At 37.1% G+C, this 21,608-nt stretch overlaps 1 protein-coding gene across 1 annotated transcript; it reads right to left on the reverse strand.

The window, feature by feature from the left end:
- Positions 1 to 883: 883 nt before the first annotated feature.
- LOC104226353 (disease resistance protein RPV1-like) lies at positions 884 to 4,803 on the reverse strand. Its single transcript, XM_070161468.1, has 6 exons — positions 4,041 to 4,803; positions 2,693 to 3,800; positions 2,173 to 2,616; positions 1,177 to 2,082; positions 939 to 1,020; positions 884 to 897 (listed from the first exon to the last, which is right to left on the reverse strand). The coding sequence occupies exons 1-6, from the start codon at positions 4,529 to 4,531 to the stop codon at positions 884 to 886; spliced, it is 3,045 nt and encodes a 1,014-aa protein (XP_070017569.1). The 5' UTR covers positions 4,532 to 4,803.
- Positions 4,804 to 21,608: the final 16,805 nt, after the last annotated feature.

Genomic DNA, 21,608 nt, shown 5'->3' on the forward strand with positions numbered 1-21,608 from the left:
AAAAAATTCGAAGGATAAAGATGTAGAAATAACTAGGCTGGGAAAGAAGGTTGCAGTGAAGCAACTGTTTGCTTGATCCAATATCTGCAATGATTTCTTGCTTAGTTTGGTTCTTTTACTATACATGTTGCGTGTCTCACTTCTCGATTTGTTACCAAGGCCATTCCAAGTTGTCCTCTAGTTCTGCCAAGGCAGCTTCCTCAGTGTAGTTCTCCTCATCGAAATCAAAATCGCTATCATCTTCTGCTCCTGCATCTTTGGTACCAAATTTGTCACCAATCAGTAAGAAGAAAATAGTATATGGTTAGTCTGAGAAACAGAAAGCTAAATAAATCTTAAACCTGTAGTTCTGTGCACAAAATCCTCAAACAAGTTCTCGTACAAGATCGACCTCACAGCTGCATGTTCATTGGATTTAGGCAAAAAGTAGTCTGGGTGAGAAAAGTAGTAATGACGAGCTGCAACCTGATATATAGGCATATAACTTCCCATGACACACTGCTCTTGCATAGAACTGCTTGGATACCGATGTTGGATTGCTAGCTCTTTTGATTCACTAGTTGATGTTAAGTGCTGGTCTGTTTCTGGTCTGTCACATTCAATGCTGGCTCCAAACTCTTTCATTTGAAAAGTATAACTCCAACCAAGTACTGAGACGTTAATCTCGTCACCAGCTTGTATATACTTTCCAAATTTCCAGTGGCATAAAAATGTCAGATCTTCATTTGATCCTGGAATGCCTATGAATGTTGGAGCGTAAATCCACTTGTCACCGCTGATCACATTACTTAGTTTGATGAAAAAGGAATACCAGTTCCCAAATTGGTTTTCACCCCAGCGTTGAAATCGATGACGAGTGGAACGTGAATATACAATGCAGATATTAAGTCCTATTATCTTTGTATTAGTATGAGAATCAACTTTCAGAGTCAATATGCTTTCTTCACCCTTGTTGCTGAACCAACTTGGAATGTCACTTCCAGGAAAGTATGTGCTGAAGATTCCAAACTCGTAGAGTCCCTAAAGGAAAAAAAAGATAAAGCATGATAAACTTGCCATAGGAGTTGGCTTTTTTTCTTTTGTATTTGTTTCTGTCGTACTTTGTAGAGATGGACTCTAGTAGATAAGAATGCTTAAGTCTCAGATGAAAGTCATGCTAATAAAAAACGCGTATACCTGCACAGAATATTTCCTCTTTGTGTCTGTAAGCCTATTGAATAGTTCTACCTCTGCATTTTCTATATCTTCCAGGTTGAGATGGCTTAAAATGTTCAACATTTCCCCCTTAAAGTTACCGACTGGCTCTAACTTGAACAGTCCAGGAATCTCAGTTAGTTTCTCGCTGCCTCTAACATCCAAGAGTAGAGTTTGAGTTTCCCATAGGTTTGGCAGATTTGTAACTCTTTCTAATGATGTGCAGTCTATAGCCTTCAGCTTGATGAGGCTCGGAGGTAGCTTGGGAAGCGATTGGAGGCTTGGGCATGCATCTAGCCAAAGTTCCTGAAGCATATTTAGATTTGTGATATTTTGTGGCAGGTTACAAATCAGGTTTTCGCTTAGATTCAAGTGCCTTAACGAGGAAAGATTGCAAAGACCAAGGGATAGAAAATCATCTGTTAGCCTGCATTTTGCAAGACTCAAGCTAACCAGGGAACTTGATAAAGAAGACAAGGAGAAGTTGTTATAATCTGGAGATTTTCGTAATCTTGATGACCAAGATTGCCAGAGCTCAGTCCATGATTTCTCCTGATTGTAACTTATTTCATCTGCTTTGAGCGTTGTTAAGAATTCCAGCTTTCCTAATTCCATTGTTGATATAGAAAGTCTAGAGCAGCCAGAAATGATAAGTGTTTCCAAGGACTTAAGCTTACAAAAGCTTCTTGGCAGATTCCTCAGATTCTTACAGTCTCTCAAGTTAAACAAAACAAGTGCCTTAGCGTCTCCGATCGACTCATGAATACTGAACAATCTTATACAGTCCTTTAGGATGAGTCTTTCCAGATTAGGAAGCCCAGAAAAATCAGGAGTCCTTCTTAGGAAATGAGAATGACTGAGATTGAGAACTTTTAATTGCTTGAGCACCTGAAATAGCAAATATCAACTTCATTAGGTTTATTAAACAAAGCGGTTACTACTTCCCCTACTGCTAAAACATGAAAGTACAACATATACCCTGGTTCCATCCCAGGCTTGTTCCAATTTGCTTTTCCTCATATCAAGAGCAACCAGGCTCTCCAAAGGAAAATCCTTCGGAATGAACTTCAAATAAAATCCATGCCAATGAAGTGATCTTAAATTCTTTGGAAACCAACTATAGCTGCCAGTGAACCTTGTATCAGTAAGCTGTAGAATTCTCAGTCTCTTCATCTTTGAAAATGCATCAAGTTCAAACTGTACACCATTTGAAATTTCTGAAAACACATTTGTGAACAGCTCGAAAACAGTTAACCTCCGTTGCTTTTGTGAGTTGACATCACTCACCACCAGCGATCTCTCACCTGCAGGATCATTAGAGCGGTTGTGTCTAGCGTCATTCACACTTAGATTTGATCCGATATATTTGACTTCCTTCAACAGTCGCATGTCAAGCACTAGGCCTTGGATATTTTCAGTGCCCTGATGAAAAGCAACAAATCATATTCATTAAGGGATACTGAAATGCATGTTCAAAATCATGGAGTCAGATTCTTACTGTTTTTGCCTGCAATATGTTGAAGGATTCTTTATGTAGCCAAATTCTGCTTCTTTTCCAAGGCTCTCGAGGTGATTCTTGGCGAATAATTTCTCTTCCCATGTCTTGAAGTAGTTGATGCACCATCAGTTTTTTATTGTCAGTGACTGCTAATAAGCATCTATCGATAAGAATCTGAATTCCAACAACTGAAAAGAACCCACATCCATCAAGTATCGTTACTGCATAATCTTTGTCCTTCCCGACAAAGAAATAGATAATATCAAGGAATAGGTTCTGGACATTATCATCAGGTAGACATTCATAACTTATCCTTAGTTTTTCCAGGATTTTACTGTCTGGAATCGCTTTCAATTTCCTTAATGCGCTTTCCCACACCTCTGTGCTTCTGTCACAAAGAGAGGAACCCAAAACTTTAAGAGCCAATGGAATTCCCTGACAATGAACTATAACATCTGTTGAAAGATTCATATAATCTAAGGGTGGATATTTTGCCCCAAATGCATGCCAACTGAACAGCTGCAGTGATTCTCTAGCATCCAAAGAGTTCAGCTTATACATCTTACATCTACAGGCTTCACTGGAATTTAGTAAGTGTCCATTTCTTGTTGTTATGATAATTTTACTACCTGGATAAAACAATTGCCGCATACCAATTACAGCATTTAGCTGATCTAACTCGTCCACATCATCGAGAACAACAAGAACTTTTTTGCAGCTGATGGCTTCTTGAATCTTGACAGCCCCTTCATTGACATTATACAACTTCTCAACATTCTTCCCAAGAATATTTGAGAGAAGTTGTCTTTGTAGACGAGCTAAACCATCGTACTTTTCTAATGCTTTTCTCACATCTGCAAGAAAGCTGCTTCCCTCAAATCTGTCAAAGTTCAGGTTATAAACTGTTTTCGCTATTGTAGACTTCCCAATTCCTGCCATACCATGTATTGCCAGGATATCTACAGTGGTTGATTCCTCTTGCAACCATAAGTTAAGGTCTTTAACTCGAGAATCTATTCCAATTGGATGGAGGGCAACACTTAAAATTGTGCGATTCAGTTTACTTGCAACGACCTTGACGATTTCTTGAATAAACCTTGATTCATACCTGAAAATTTGATGGAATCCAGTCATGGGGCGAAGCTGCATGTTATAAAGGGCGTCGGAAAATTACACTGCGTATATAGGTAAAATATTAGATTTTAAAGGTATATAACATATATTGAACACTTCCTCTTGAGTAAATTCGTGGCTTTGCCACTGAATCCAGTAGTGTTACCATAAGTAATTAGCACTAACTAACAAGAACCGAGTGACTGAAAAACAGAAAAGGTTTTGAAGAGATTACCCATCAGCTTGATTCTGTAAGACCATTCCTCCCAAATCAGCAACTTCTCTAAAGGCAGCCCTCCATTTGTCCACCTTCTCCATCCATTCCTTTCTCCTTTCGTCGTTCTCTGTTTTATATCTCTCTTCATACCTAAAAAAAGCTTCTTCGAAGCATCCTTTCTGCTTCCGGACTTGTGATGGATCCACATCATAAAACACAGGCAAAACAAAATGTCCAAAAGCTTTCTTGCTTTCAAGAATATACACAAGTTCATCAAGGCAATTCTGTGAAGAAGCATAGTCTTTCGAAAAAACAACTATTAGAATCCTGTATTCCTGAATTACTTTCTGCACTTTTTTCTGATGTTCCTCTTCTTCCACAAGCTCTTCATCAAACTTGAATGCGCGAATACCAGCATTTACCAAAGCTGTTTGAAGATGATCTCCAAATGTATTGCTTACTTCTTTGCTTCTGGAACTTAAGAATACATGATGAACAAACTGAGACATTTTTTCTGATTGACTTTTGGCAACAGGATGGAATGGAAGTGTAGAAAAAGCTAGCAATGCAGTACAAGAGTAGATAGGCCACCTCAATATTCAAGATGAAAAGGAATATTCTATACATTTATTGGAAAAAAAATAAAGTCAATGAATCTAACCCCACATGGATTCACCTAATATGGGAGTAATTGGAGGAGTTTCCAAGCAAGTTATTAAAGTTAGGCCAAGAAAGAAGCCAATCTAAGAGGAGGAGAAACTCCAAACGAACAAAACATTGTAGTTTAGGAAACAAATTATCATTCTCTTACCTTCCGTCCAAATTTATTTACTTTAGTATAACAAATTATTAATAGAATAATTGATATATAATGTGATAGAGCATTATATCGAATGTATAAGTATTAATACAGTCAAATTTTCTGGAAAAACTTGTCATATATAAAGTCAGAGGGGTTACATATTTATTTTTTTCTCGACCAAGTGGTGCCTAACTGAAGAAGGTAATCCATGACAGAAAATATGTGATGCATTAGGACAAAAGGAAATTCCAGGGACACTAGAAATTTAAATGATGATAGCTTTTGAATCTTCAACTTATGAGGCTTGTTCGATGAATCTGATCATTTGACTTTAGAATTGCGCCATTTTATTCCTCTGATTCCACGTGGACACCCAATTTTCTTTGCTCTACGTTTTTTTCTTTTTCATTACATTAGGGGGGTCAAAGATAACTTGGAATCAAAATTCATAAAAGACTCATTGATAAAGTTAAATTATAAAGTTCGGTTTTTTTTTTTTTTTAACCGGGGAACCATCCGATTCCAGATCCGGACGCTGGATGGAGTTTTACAACACAAAAAAGTTCCAACTTTGATTTAGTTGAAAATCAAAATACATTTTACCTCGTGAACACCTCATTCGACACAAAATTTTCTGTTAAAACAGTACAGAGTTTGAAAAAAGTTCATCACACAAAATATGGAAATGCATTGCATGATGCGTTATTCATTTACATAAGTATTTGGCGCAATACTAAATGCCCACTTAAGTTATCCATAATGACCAGATAGACCCCTCAACTGACCAACCATTACCAACCACACACTTCTTCTTGATTGAAAATTTTCGGATGAGTTTACTAGAGGTAATAGATTGAAGAGATATTAGCTTGGCAGTAGCAGTGGCAATGGTTGAGATGGTAGCGGCAGTTTGAGGTTGAAGAAGACAGAAAAGGCACAAAATATGAGTTGCCAATTTTCCTTTGTTGGCTTGCTATTCGGGTTGCCTTGGCAATGCTTGGAGTTGATTGTATAAGCAACTGTGACTATGTATATTGGAAGAAATTATTCTTATTTTTCATCGAAGGTAAAACATCCGAAGAAGGATAAGTGTGAAGATGAAGGTAAGTGTCCACATAAAGTAAGGTTAATTTTGAAAGAGAAAAAGTAAAAACTTAATTTTGAGGGTTTTGTGCGCTCAGATCATGTGAATATAAAGCACACAGTTTGTGTTAAAGAAATCAGTGTGATTGTGGTGAAAAATCTAGATATACTTCAAGCCGTATATCTTGTTAGGATTGTTGAGTTTTTGTTTAAGATGAAATAGTCTTAAAATTAGAGTGAATGGGAAATGGGATTTGGATTCGGATTTGGTCAAATGATCGATCGATTGATTAATTTTTTGGACCAAATTTATTTGTTAATAGTGAATATTAACGTGATATAATCCGTGTTTGTAACGGATGTTTTCCAATCCGTGTATTGTGTTGCAACACTAAGCAACAATGCAGCCTAGTGCACCTCCCACAATGGTGCAAGTGTTCCTCCCACCAAGCAAGTGTATATACCACCATGTAAGTGCTTTCTCCATGATCTAGTGCTTGTTGCACCATGGAAGGGGCGGATTTCTCTCAAATAACTGCTATAAATAGAGCATAAGTTGGAGAGAAAGAAGAACACATCGAAAAAAACACTTGAAACACTCTGTATACACTTAATATACACTCTGCATATACTGGATATACACTCTACATATACTGGATATACACTCTGTATACACTGCGTATACACTGAAAAAACGAATTGCAATCTGATATTCTCTTCAGTAAGAATTCAACATTGGCTATACTTTGCATTCCTTCCTCTCAGAATTTCCATTCGACTTCTGAGTTATCCTCCTTATTCTGCATTGTTTTTAACTACAAACAAAGCATCCATAAGTGTGATTTGCTGCCGAACTTTGTGTTCGCTGAAACACTGGGGTTTGAAGTACCGCTACACCAGTGTGTAATTCGTTCTATCCTGGGAGGAAATAATCTATAACCTTGGGTACTAGGAGGGGATTAAATTCCTTAAGGAAACACTGTGAATTCAGTGGGCTCGAATTAATTTCTGTTTTTTATTTATATTTACGTTTATAAGCTAACGTTCAAATTTCCAAAATCATTATTTACAAGTGCAGAGGAACAACAATCTTAAGGAATTTAATAATTTAATTTCTGTATTTGTGTTACTTTTATTATTCTGGAAACTATAACCTTTGTGGTTTTTTGTGTACTCCCGTTTGGAGAGTAAAGCCTTTCGTGGCGGTTTGTTGGAGATTAAAATCTACGTGATTTTTACTCCAGTTTTAAAGCCTTCGTGGCATTTTGTTGGAGATTAAAATCTACGTGATTTTTCACTCCAGTTTTAAACGTTTATTAAACGTTTGATTGTGTCATTTTTACAGTAAAAATGGCGAATGACGGAAATCAAGTTGTTCCGATGATGACTGCCAACGCATCGACAAGTCGAACTCCGGCGTTGGCACCGGCAGAGAAACCCGGAAAATTTTCCGGGATGGATTTCAAGCGCTGGCAGCAAAAGATGTTCTTCTACTTGACTACGTTATGTCTACAGAAGTTCATCAAGGAAGATGTTCCTGATCTTCCAGATGAAACTCCAGAGAATGATAGCTTTCTCGTGATTGAGGCGTGGAAGCATTCTGACTTCTTGTGCAGGAATTATATTCTTAGCGGACTGGAGGATAATCTGTATAATGTATACAGTGGCGTGGAGACGTCAAAAGAATTGTGGAATGCACTTGAAAAGAAGTACAAAACTGAAGATGCCGGGATGAAGAAATTCGTCGCCGCAAAATTTTTGGACTACAAAATGGTAGATAGCAAGTCTGTTATTACCCAAGTCCAGGAATTGCAAGTGATTATTCATGATCTACTTGCTGAAGGTATGTTTCAAATAAATACTGATATTGAAAGTAAATTTTTTAGTAATTTTACTAACGGAATTTTCATTGAAGGTCTTGTCATCAATGAAGCATTCCAAGTAGCAGCAATAATTGAGAAGTTGCCTCCATTGTGGAAGGACTTCAAAAATTATTTGAAACACAAACGAAAGGAGATGTCCCTTGAAGATCTCATTGTTCGATTGAGAATCGAAGAGGACAATAAAGTTGCTGAGAGAAGAGGCCGTGGAAATTCAACAATAATGGGAGCAAATATTGTTGAAGATAACAAAAGGAGAAAGAAGGCTTCTGGTCCGAAATACAACCCAAGCAAGAAGCGGTTCAGTGGAAACTGCTACAACTGTGGGAAAACCGGACACAAATCTACGGAGTGTCGTGCTCGGAAGAAAGACAAGCAAAGGGGTCAAGCAAACATGGTAGAAAAGCATGATGATGTTGATGACTTGTGCGCCATGCTTTCTGAATGCAACCTGGTAGGAAACCCAAAGGAGTGGTGGATTGATTCTGGAGCCACTCGCCATGTTTGTGCTGTGAGGGAAGCATTTTCTACATATGCTTCTGCTGGACCCGAAGAGACGCTCTCTATGGGAAATGCTGCTACAGCAAAAATTGAAGGATACGGTAAGATATTTCTCAAGATGACTTCTGGCAAGGTCATGACTTTGAACAACGTCCTTCATGTTCCCGAGATTAGGAAGAACTTAGTCTCTACTGGACTTCTTGTAAAGCACGGTTTCAAGTGCGTTTTTGTATCTGACAAGGTAGTGATTAGTAAGAATGAAATGTTTGTAGGAAAAGGTTACCTTACTGAGGGCCTTTTCAAGCTGAATGTAATAGTTGTTGAAACTAATAATAAAACTTCAGCTTCTTCTTACTTACTTGAGTCAAATGATTTATGGCATGTACGTTTAGGTCATGTCAATTATAAAACCTTGCGAAAAATGATAAACTTGGAAGTATTGCCTAAGTTTGAATGCGAAAAATCAAAATGTCAAATATGTGTGGAATCTAAGTATGTTAAACATCCTTATAAGTCGGTTGAAAGGAATTCAAATCCTTTAGACTTAATTCACACAGATATTTGTGACATGAAGTCAATACCATCTCGCGGTGGAAAGAAGTATTTCATAACTTTTATTGACGATAGTACTCGATATTGCTATGTTTACTTACTTAATAGTAAAGATGAAGCAATAGACGCATTCAAGCAATACAAAAATGAAGTTGAAACGCAACTTAACAAGAAAATCAAAATGATAAGAAGTGATAGGGGTGGTGAATATGAATCTCCTTTTGAACAAATATGTTTAGAATATGGAATTATTCATCAAACAACAGCCCCTTACACGCCCCAATCCAATGGGATTGCGGAAAGAAAGAATCGTTCATTAAAGGAGATGATGAACGCATTGTTGATAAGTTCTGGTTTGCCACAGAACTTGTGGGGGAAGTCGTTCTTACGGCCAGCCGAATACTAAATCGAGTACCCCATAGTAAAACACAATCCATTCCATATGAAAAATGGAAAGGAAGGAAGCCCAACTTGAATTATTTTAAAGTGTGGGGGTGTTTGGCAAAGGTGCAAGTTCCTAAACCCAAAAGGGTAAAAATAGGACCGAAAACAGTTGATTGTGTTTTCATAGGATATGCAACTAATAGTAAAGCATATCGATTTCTGGTTCATAAATCAGAAAATCCCGACATTCATAATAATACGGTTATAGAATCAGATAATGCTGAGTTCTTTGAAAATATATATCCGTATAAAAAGGAATGCGAGTCGATTGGTGAAGGATCTAAACGACCTCGGGAAGAAACAAAAGAAAGTACATTTAATCAGGGGGATCCAAGACGTAGTAAACGTCAAAGAACGTCTACTTCGTTTGGACCAGATTTTGTGACTTTCTTATTGGAAAATGAGCCTCGAACATTTAAAGAAGCTATGTCTTCTTCGGAATCATTGTTCTGGAAAGAGGCAGTCAATAGTGAAATAGAATCCATATTGAACAACCATACATGGGAATTGGTTGATCTTCCTCCTGGAAATAAACCTTTGGGTTCTAAATGGATTTTTAAGAGAAAAATGAAAGATGATGGCACTATTGATAAATTCAAGGCAAGACTTGTTGTCAAAGGGTATAGACAACGAGAAGGTCTTGACTACTTTGATACATACTCCCCAGTTACAAGGATTACGTCCATACGGATGTTAGTAGCATTAGCTGCAGTGTATGGTCTTGAAATTCATCAAATGGATGTTAAAACGGCCTTCTTAAATGGAGAGTTGGAGGAAGAAATTTACATGGAACAACCTGAAGGGTTTGTGGTTCCAGGTAAAGAAAATAAGGTATGTAGACTTGTTAAGTCCCTTTACGGACTAAAACAAGCACCCAAACAATGGCATGCGAAATTTGACCAAACAATGTTGTCAAATGGTTTTAAGATAAATGAATGTGATAAATGTGTGTACATTAAAAATGTTCCAAATCACATAGTCATTGTTTGCCTATATGTGGATGATATGCTGATAATGAGTAATAACATTGCCAACATAAATGCTACTAAGCGTATGCTAACTAGCAAGTTTGATATGAAGGACTTGGGAATTGCGGATTTAATTCTGGGGATTAAGATCCAAAAGACTCCTCAAGGTCTGGCATTGTCACAATCTCATTATACTAAGACAGTACTTGAAAAATTCAAGCACTTGGGCTTTAAAGTTGCAAAGACTCCAATTGACGTGAATCTTGCACTAGCAAAGAATAAAGGCCAAAGCATATCACAATTGGATTATGCTCGTGTGTTGGGATGCTTAATGTACATCATGAATTGTACACGACCAGATATAGCTTGTGCTATAAGTAAACTAAGTCGATACACGAGCAATCCAGGCCAATCTCACTGGATGGCAATGAAACGAGTTTTGGGATACTTAGAACATACCCAAAACTTTGATTTGCACTACAGTAAATATCCTGCGGTGATTGAAGGATATTGTGATGCAAATTGGATCACCGGTTCAACTGATTCGAAGTCCACAAGTGGATATGTATTCACTATTGGTGGAGGAGCGGTATCTTGGAAGTCGTCCAAACAAACATGTATTGTCCGCTCTACAATGGAGGCTGAGTTCATAGCCTTAGATAAAGCCAGTGAAGAAGCTGAATGGCTCCGAAATTTCTTGGAAGATATTCCATTTTGGCCCAAACCGTTGGCACCAATATGCATACACTGTGATAGCCAAGCGGCAATTGGAAGGGCTGGGAGCGTTATGTATAACGGTAAATCTCGTCATATACGACGAAGACATAAAACCGTTAGGCAACTTCTCTCTAGAGGAATTATCACGATTGACTATGTAAAGTCAAGTGATAATGTGTCAGATCCACTTACAAAAGGCCTAACTAGAGAGGTAGTTGAGAAATCATCGAGGGGAATGGGACTATGGCCGAGAACAAGTCATTGTGGCGGTAACTCTACCTAGAAGACTGGAGATCCCAAGATCTAGGTTCAAGGAGATCAAACAAAGTCATTAATGACGGTTCAACATTGTCAACAAAATTTGTTTTAGTCCATTCTCGTGATGAGACAATGTTCAGTACCAAGGATAAAACATTAAGGCTTTTTAATGATTTCTAAATTTGATACAGGGTATATCAAATAGTGTATCTACGGGATGACACGTTTAGGAATCACCTATGTAAGTGTGAAGTGTTAGCCGCTTCAAGGAGAATTTTGCAAGGCCAATTCTCTACGCACTTATGAAACCAGGCAGTGTTCATGGCTGAAACGAACACAACAATGAGAACCAAAGACGGTTAAGGGATTGATTGTGTGACTTATGGTTGTCTAGGTATACACTAAAGTTCGACGGTTCAAAGATATCAAATCTACCGATTGACCGAGTATATCCGACATAAGTTCACTACGGAAAGTTCAAAGGGAAACCTACTTATCCAGATGCAATTAATTCTTGTTTGCAAATCACACAAGTTTTTCATGCATACTTCCATGATATAGCCATTCCCCATTCATGTGGGGGATTGTTGAGTTTTTGTTTAAGATGAAATAGTCTTAAAATTAGAGTGAATGGGAAATGGGATTTGGATTCGGATTTGGTCAAATGATCGATCGATTGATTAATTTTTTGGACCAAATTTATTTGTTAATAGTGAATATTAACGTGATATAATCCGTGTTTGTAACGGATGTTTTCCAATCCGTGTATTGTGTTGCAACACTAAGCAATAAGCAGCCTAGTGCACCTCCCACAATGGTGCAAGTGCTCCTCCCACCAAGCAAGTGTATATACCACCATGTAAGTGCTTTCTCCATGATCTAGTGCTTGTTGCACCATGGAAAGTGCGGATTTCTCTCAAATAACTGCTATAAATAGAGCACAAGTTGGAGAGAAAGAAGAACACATCGAAAAAAACACTTGAAACACTCTGTATACACTTAATATACACTCTGCATATACTGGATATACACTCTGCATATACTGGATATACACTCTGCATATACTGGATATACACTCTGTATACACTGCGTATACACTGGAAAAACGAATTGCAATCTGATATTCTCTTCAGTAAGAATTCAACATTGGCTATACTTTGCATTCCTTCCTCTCAGAATTTCCATTCGACTTCTGAGTTGTCCTCCTTATTCTGCATTGTTTTTAACTACAAACAAAGCATCCATAAGTGTGATTTGTTGCCGAACTTTGTGTTCGTTGAAACACTGGGGTTTGAAGTACCGCTACACCAGTGTGTAATTCGTTCTATCCTGGGAGGAAATAATCTATAACCTTGGGTACTAGGAGGGGATTAAATTCCTTAAGGAAACACTGTGAATTCAGTGGGCTCGAATTAATTTCTGTTTTTTATTTATATTTACGTTTATAAGCTAACGTTCTAATTTCCAGAATCATTATTTACAAGTACAGAGGAACAACAAGGATCACTTTCCAAAGAGAATTATTTGTCCCTTACAAATATTCTCTCAGAATAGAATGAAGTAAAGCCAAGAAAAAATAATAAATCAGATCTTCAAACGCACAAGTATCAGTACTGCAGTTACCAAACTTATGCATTTTTTCTTAAGGAAGAATATTGGTACTTGAGATATATCGCAGGATATCTTATACCAAGGAGTGTTCCCCTATTTATAGAGGATGTCTATTTCTCAAAACTACTGGAAAAGCACCAGAAAACACTAATCAAAAAGGTGCAACGAAACAGTCTAAGTGATACCCGAAGCGACGCAACATGTTGTATCAGAACTTTAAGCCAAATAATCGTTTTCCCTTTTGTTTATTCCTGCTATTTTCTTTTGAAAATTCTAACAATCCCCCACCATTTTCAAGTGAAAATAACAACTCAACAATTTCTTTAGAAAACAAGAGACAAATGAATCCATGCATAAATGAAGTATCTAGCGATTGAACTTCAAATTAGCGGAATACAATTTCTATTAAACTGAATAGTCAGGTAAGACAAGTCTTTTGAACCGACCACCATATTGTAAAATAGGATGTATCTCACACATGAATTCTATTACATTATTCCTTTATAACCAACACCATAAGGCCTTGTGTTCTAATCCTCTCCCGAATGCATAGAAGCCAAACCCGAGCTTCTTGAAGCGGCCCACTTCTCATCCACATAGGCAGACCCTTATTAACGTGCTCCTGCAAGAACACCCACCAATAGGTCTATTAAGAATTTATAAACTCAACCTCCTTTTAACAAATTGCAGGACAAAGCACTTACTTTAGGACGGTAATACCAAGTGCTATCAACCAATAAAGAATGTTGTCATTCATTGAACTCGAGACTGGATGTTGTATCAAGCGTCAAGTTGAGGCCTCACCCTTAATGGTATTTCTTTATGGGTTTTAACCCCATCCCCCGTGATGTTCTCAACACCAAGTCCCTTGCCAATCCCTTAGTCAATGGGTCAGCAAGATTATTAAGTGAGCGTACATAGTCAACAGTGATCACCCTATCTTTAATTGATTGATTTATATAACTATGTCTAAGGCCAATATGCCCAGACTTTTCGTTATATATATGACTGTATGCTCGAGCTAAGGTGGCCTCACTATCACAATGGATAGAAACCGGTGGCATGGGCTTAGGCCATAATGGAATATCAAAAAGCAAATTTCTCAACCATTCCCCTTCCTTAGAAGCGGATGACAAGGCTACAAATTCTGCCGCCATAGTTGAATCTGTAAGACACGTTTGCTTCTTAGATCCCCAAGATATTTCACCCCCACCAAGGAGGTATACCCATCTACTTGTTGAGGAATAATCCTCTTGATCAGTTATCCAACTTGCATCTGAATACCCTTCTAGTATAGCGGGATCACCACTATAATAGATTCCATAATCTAGAGTTTTCTTGAGATACTTTAGTACTCTTCTTATAGCATGCCAATGATGCTCACTCGGATTGCAAGTATATCTGCTCAACCTATCCACTGCATATGCAATATCGGGTCTCGTACTAGTCATAGCATACATCAAGTACCTGATCAACTTAGCATACTCAGGTTGAGCAATTAACCTTCCACCATTTCTTTCTAATTTAAAACATGGATAATATGGTGTAGAAACAGGATTACAATCAAAATGATTGAATTTCTCTAACACTTTCTCAATATAATGAGATTGTGTTAAGAAAAATCCCCCACCATTTCTAATAATTCTTATACCAAGAATAACATCCACTTCTCCCAAGTCTTTCATGGAGAACTGAGTGGATAGGAATCTTTTGGTGGTCTTGATTTGTTCCATGTCGGTCCCAAAATTTAACATATCATCTACATACAAGCAAATGAAAACTCCTTTTCCTTTTTCAAATTTTGAGTAAACACACTTGTCTGATTCATTGATTTTAAAACCATTAGATAAAACTACTTCATCAAATTTTTGATGTCATTGCTTAGGGGCTTGTTTTAGCCCATACAATGATCTTACAAGTTTGCAAACTTTCTTCTCTTGTCCTTTAACTACAAACCCCTCTGGTTGTCTCATATAGATTTCCTCTTCTAATTCACCATTCAAAAATGTTGTTTTGACATTCATTTGGTGAATTACTAGATTGTAAATGGAGGCCAATGCAATAAGCACCCTTATCGTGACTATTCTAGCCACAGGAGCATAAGTATCAAAGTAGTCAATGTTGTACTTTTGGGTAAAACCCCTTACCACAAAGCGAGCTTTGTATTTATCCACGGTACCGTCGACTTTTAACTTCTTCTTGAACAACCATTTACTATCTATGAGTTTGCAACCGGGTAGAAGATCCGTTAGGATCCAAGTATTATTTTCCATAATGGAATCTATCTCATCTTGGATAGCCTCCTTCCATAACGGTGCATCTAGAGATTGCATGACCTCATTAAAAGTAGTGGGATCATTTTCCATATTATAACATTAAGTAATTTTATTTTCAGTTTTATCAATTGAATCTTCTACTAAATAGATGTAGAAGTTATCTCCATATGTCTTTTCTTTTCTAACTCTCTTACTTCTTCTTACTTCAACAATGTCATCTTGATTTTTACCATTTTGAAAGATTGATGATTGTGAAGTGGGAGAACTTGGATCATCTGGAACAATATCTTTTGGTCTAGGAATTGATACAAATCTAGTTTCATCAAAAATTGCATCTCTTGATTCAATGACGGTATTAACCGAGTATGAATCATTTGGTTCAATGACTAAAAATCTGTAGGCTTTGCTATTTTCAGCATATCCTATAAAGATGCATTCAATTCCTCTTTCACCCAACTTTTTCCTTTTAGGTTTCGGAACTTTACCTATGGCCCTACATCCCCAAACTTTGAGATGACTCAAATTTGGTTGTCTCTTGTTCCAAAGTTCATATGGGGTTATTGGATTCCTTTTATTAGGAACCCTATTAAGAATATAACAAGCCGTTAACATAGCTTCACCCCAATAGCTGTGACTTAACCCGGAGTTAGACAATAAAGAATTAACCATTTCCGTTAAAACTCGATTTTTCCGTTCGGCGACACCTTTTTGTTGTGGTGTATATGGTGTCGTTACTTGATGTACAATACCAGTGCTTTGAAAAATGTGGGATTATAATATTCTCCTCCCCTATCGGTCCTTAGACACTTAACGCAAGATTCACATTGCAATTCCACCTCAGTCTTGTAAATTTTGAATTTTTCGAATGCTTTATCTTTAGAATTTACAAGATAAACTTTGCAAAATCTAGAGTAGTCATCAATGAATGTAATAAACATATTTCTTTCCTCCAATTGTAGGAGTACTATGAAAATCACTCAAGTCACTATGAATTAATTGAAGTAACTTAGTACTTCTCTGGATACTTGGAAAAGATTTCCTTGTGATCTTTGTTAATATGTAAGTTTTACATTTTTCACTATCCACAGTCATCACTGATATCAAACCACATTTAGACATATCCCTCATTCTATGAAAATTAACATGTCCCAAACGGGAATGCCACAACAAAAAAATTAGAGTCAAGGATGTAAATAGAAACTTCATCATTCATTGCATTGTCATTATTGATTATTACATTTAACTTAAACATGCCATAGGAATAATACCCCTGCCCAACAAATACATCACCCTTAGACAATATAAACTTATTGGCTTCAAATACTTGTTTGAAACCATGCTTGTTCAAGAGGCTACCAGAAACAAGATTTTTGCTAACACTGGGAACATAAAATACATCATTTAAAATTAACATCTTTCCGGATGTGAACTTCAATTTCACTTGTCCCATGCCCTTGACTTCCACAGTTGAAGAGTTCCCCAGGTAGAGGACGGTCACATCATCAACCGATGTGAGTGACTTGAAGAAAGAATGATCATTGCACACATGCTTGGTAGCACCTGTGTCTATCCACCAAGAATTGTCATTTTCAATAACATGGATTTCAGAGATCATGGCTACAAAGTTGTCCTTTGATGCCCCTTGGTTTCCTCAACTCTTCTTTCTTTTCCAGATAGAGCAATCCTTCTTCTTGTGGCCCGGTTTATTGCATTCATAGCACATACCTTGGAACCCCTTCTTCTTTTTGCCATCATCATAAGGCCTCTTCTTATCGTTATATTTTCCTTTGTGTGGTTTGGAGGACTCCCCATGTTCAACAACATTAATCTTTCCATCTTGAGTGCTAGGCTCCTTGGATTTATCCTGCATGCGGAACTCTTGTTCTACACGAAGATGATTGGCAAGTTCTTCCAGGGACATGTCCTCCTTTTTGTGTTTAAGACTCCAATCTTTCCATGATGAGGGTAGTTTATCAATAATAGAAGACACTATAAAGGTTTCATCCATCAGAATTTTGTGTTGGACGAAACGGCTTACAATACGCTGAATTTCATGAAATTGATCCATGACTGTCCGACCTTCTACCATCTTATAATTATTAAATTGTGCGATAAGGAATTTCTTACTAGAGGCATCTTCAGACATGTACTTATTCTCCAGAGCATCCCACAGTTCCTTAGCGGTCTTCACATATTGATAAATATCGAATAAAGCATCTGACATTCCATTCAATATATGGCCTCGGCAGATGTAGTCATCATTATCCCACTTCATCCTTGCCATTGTGCTTTCCAATGGTTCCTCTTGGCCTTCATTGGTCTCCAGTGGACGAGCGGTGGAAATCACATACACAACCTTTAGTGATGTCAGGAGGAAGTGCATTTTCTTTTGCCAACGGCAAAAATCTAACTCCACTAAGCTTGTCAAGTTTGGAAAAGTTGGTGGTGAGTTCTTTCAGACATGATGTTAATTCTCTTAGATTGTTAAAGAAATCAGTGTGTTTGTAGTAAAAAAATCTGGATATACTTCAAGTCGTATACCTTGTTAGGATCACTTTCCAAAGAGAATTATTTGTCCCTTACAAATACTCTCTCGGGATAGAATGAAGTAAAGCCAAGAAAAAATAATAAATCAGATCTCCAAACACACAAGTATCAGTACTGTAGTTACCAAACTTATACATTTTTTCTTAAGGAAGAATGTTGGTACTTGAGATATATCGCAGGATATCTTATGCCAAGGAGTGTTCCCCTATTTATAAAGGATGTCTATTTCTCAAAACTACTAGAAAAGCACCAGAAAACACTAACCAAAAAGGTGCAATGAATCAGCCTAAGTGATACTCGAAGCGCCGCAACGTTTCGCAAAGCAACATGTTGTATCAGAACTTTAAGCCAAATAACCGTTTTCCCTTTTATTTATTTCTGCTATTTTTTCTTGAAAATTCCAACAGTTTGCCATGTCAGCGTGAAAGGTTCACGAGGTTACATTAAACTTATGCAACTTCCAGCTGGTGCCTTGATGAGCATTTAACAAGGTTCTATGAAAATGATCTCCAAAGGTTCTTGCTTATTTCATTTCTTCTGAATCTTAATGATACAGGATGAACAAACTTAGACATCTTCTTCTGCGATCAACTCTGATTGAGCTGTGTCCTTGAGTCAAAAGTCAAGAGCAATGTAATGGAAGTGAAGCAGACTAGTGGACTAGATGAATAGTCAAAATTAATGAAGTTAATATTCTATCTTGAAGTGGAGTACTATACTAGGCTACAAGTGTTGTTAATTGTTGGACTAAAGTTAGTCAGTCCATTTCTGCAATAACAATTACTTAAACCAAGTGGGACTTTTTTGTCCTTAGTAGATTCATGTTTACGTTAAAAATTCTGCAACTACTATTAGTTAAACCATGTGGGACTTCTTCTTTCCTCCTTGAGAGATTCATGCCCACTTGGAAATTTCTGCAATAACTATTAGATTAAACCATGTGGGAACTCCTTGGTAGATTCATTGGATGGTCTTTAAATGCATTTGGACAATTATTATATATATATATATATATATATATTAGATAAAGAAAACATCGAGTCGCCTAGACTTACAACCTCAGGAGGTTGCTAGGGACCATTTTATTAAAAGTAATGAACCAAGTCTTACAAGAAAATAACTAAACTTTGCAAGGATAAAGCATAAAAGGCTTTTAGCCTATAATAAAAGACCCAAAATGTAAATATGATAAATATGATGGCAATGCTATGTAAATAACAACAGAACGCTAAAAGATTGAGCCTCGAACATAATCTACTTGTGTGCTTCGTAGTAATGCCTTGCATCATGGGCGAAGCTACATCGAGTTTCCGGCTGTTTCCGTCATTGAAGTAGCCTTTCGTCGCCCTACCAAACGAAAGGACCACCCTTCGTCGGAAAATTATACTGCGTATATAGGTAAAATATCTTTAGAGGTATATAACATATATTGTACACTCTTTCTCGGAAAATTTTTCACTTCTTTCAAGTTTGAACAACCTTGAGTAAATCCTGGCTTCGCCGCTGCCTTGCAAGATCTTGACTCGTGATGTAGTTTCCTTGCAGGTACTTGTTGGATGTGCTGGACATAGTAACTTGGCCCGACTATATTTGGTTCATGAGATGAGGGAAAAAAAGTATTTGCAGTTGAAGTTAAAAATAAAAAGAATTATTGGAGATATTTATTTGATGAGTTAGAGTAAACACGGGTATAAATAAGTTTATTCTCATTGACTGTAGTGGCAGTAGATCCTGTTTTGCCTTTGACTGCGGTGATACAGATTGAAAAGCAATATGCCTAAGGGAGCCAAGAAAACGTCGCGCGGTTACAAGAAAATATTTAAGAGTGTCTTGAAAATATTTTCAAGAGTGTTTAGAGTTAAAAGAAGTAAAAAATAAATCCCGACAAAGGGTATTCAATATATATTTTTTACATTTAAAATTAATGTCACACCTCTTTTTTGTGCGCTCGCCCCCGAAGGATAAAATGCGCGAGGGGAGTTTTTCCAATTTAAGTGACAATATTCGAAATGAGATTATTTATTCAATTCAGAGTCGCCACTTGGGAAAGGTTTGGCTTTTGGTGTCCCAAGTCACCGGTTTATCTTGAATCCCAAATCGAGGAAATTTTCGACTTTCCAAATGAAGTCTGCGAACCAGAAATTCTAAAGTAAGGAATTTTGTTGACCCGAGGGAAGGTGTTAGGCACCCTCGAATCCCGTGGTTCTAGCACGGTCGCTTAAATTGTTATAATGGCTAAATATCTGATTTAAATACATGTTGTGACTTATGTGCTTTTATTAAGTTTAAACCGCTTTTATTATTATCATTTATTTTTATAGAATTGCAACGTCGTGAAAATGCATCTCGAACCACGTCACAATCAATGCACCCGTAGTTGTTAACACATTTCGACTCCGTTGAGATTTGAATTTGGGTCACATCAATGTGCACCCGTGTTTAAGAAGGTTAAATCATTAAAGGCGCGCCTAAAGCAACTAGCGTATTGTTATTTTGGGAAGGCCGTAAAATTCGCTAAACGGCCTGTCCCGAATTCTAAGTATTTTAATATATATATTTAGAGGGCCCCGCAGCTTGTGCATTTTGTTTGTCGAGGCTCGTCTCATTTTATTCAAAAGGATAAACCTGCAGTGACTACATCTTTACTATGTTCAGTCTAAAATAGAAGAAGGAAGATACATGTCAATTCAAGTATATACTTTGGGCCTAATTCTTATCAATTTCTGATTAATTATTTATAAAGTAAAAAAAACGTCATACTTTATGAGAAATATTCTAATTTGACAAAGAAATTACATGACAAAATGCTATGCTTATATCCAAAACATCTCTTGAATTGAATTCAAACTAGACTCATTTAGGCTAGATTAAGGGAATTAACCCACTAGGCATTATTACCACTGGGGGTTCGAACGTGCTCCTATATACTGCCTAGCGGGTCCTGATGAAAGAAACTAAAATAAAACAGAACATCATTGTGTAAGGTGGAAAGTATTCTATCCTATGCATATCATTATAGCTAAACAGGAATCCGGTCAGTCACTATGTCAAATATTTGTACATTCTACGTACTGTACCATTACTTAACTCATATCAACAAACAACTATAAACTAAGATACAAGAGGCTAAAACTCAGTTAAGTATTAACTAACTAGATTTTTTTGCTATTGAATTACACACTAATCAATTTATACAAAGAAATCAATAGACCATGAGCATTACAAACAGACATTTAAACTTCTTCAAACTCCTTTCATTTCATGCTTTCGAACTGTTACAGTTTACACCAACATGGGACTTGAAATGTGTACCTGAATACTGAATACTGAAATGCAAAGAAGAAGTGGAAGCAAAGGGGTCAGCAGCAGCAGAAAGCAGAACAGCAGCAGCAACAACAAACGAGGCAAGTAGAATTAAGAAAACAACTAGACCAAGTTCCAGAGTAAACCAACAAACAACCAGCAGACTCAATTGGATTTAGAAGAAATCAGTATTGAACAAACAGATCAAGGCTAGTGAAATCAAGACAGCAGAGAAGAATGCAATTTCTAGTTTTGTCTGTCTGAGTTAATCAGACAAAGTTCTTTTCCAGTTTTCTGTTTTCAGAACTTCACTCTTCTAAAAGTGTTCCCTCTCAATTCACTCTGTTCTTATCAATGTCTGTCTTTGTGTGTGTCTCTATTTCTCAGAACTTCAGCCCTCAATGATTCAGTCTGAATCCCCTATGTCTGTCTCTCTAATCAGATGTCCTCCCTCCTATCTCTTTTCTTAACAATTCCCTCTGTCTCTATCTATATCCTTATCTCTCAATGCGCCTCCCTTTTATAAGCCTAAACCTCAGCCCTTTAACAGCCTGTTAGACCAAAAGAATACCCTCCCATGTGTTGCCCCTTTTCAGTTTCCACTTAGCTAATTAAGTATAAACAAAACCCATGATATTCCCTTG

This window comes from Nicotiana sylvestris, chromosome 11, assembly GCF_000393655.2.
Source record: "Nicotiana sylvestris chromosome 11, ASM39365v2, whole genome shotgun sequence".
Taxonomy (NCBI): Eukaryota; Viridiplantae; Streptophyta; class Magnoliopsida; order Solanales; family Solanaceae; genus Nicotiana; species Nicotiana sylvestris.

Excerpts from the sequence above, each read along its gene's own strand:
- LOC104226353 (XM_070161468.1), bottom strand. The coding sequence starts at position 4,531 with ATGTCTCAGTTTGTTCATCATGTATTCTTAAGTTCCAGAAGCAAAGAA. Across the intron at positions 3,801-4,040 it reads TTACAGAATCAAGCTGATGG|GTATGAATCAAGGTTTATTC; the intron begins GTAATCTCTTCA and ends TCAAATTTTCAG. Across the intron at positions 2,083-2,172 it reads AAGCCTGGGATGGAACCAGG|GTGCTCAAGCAATTAAAAGT; the intron begins GTATATGTTGTA and ends TTGCTATTTCAG.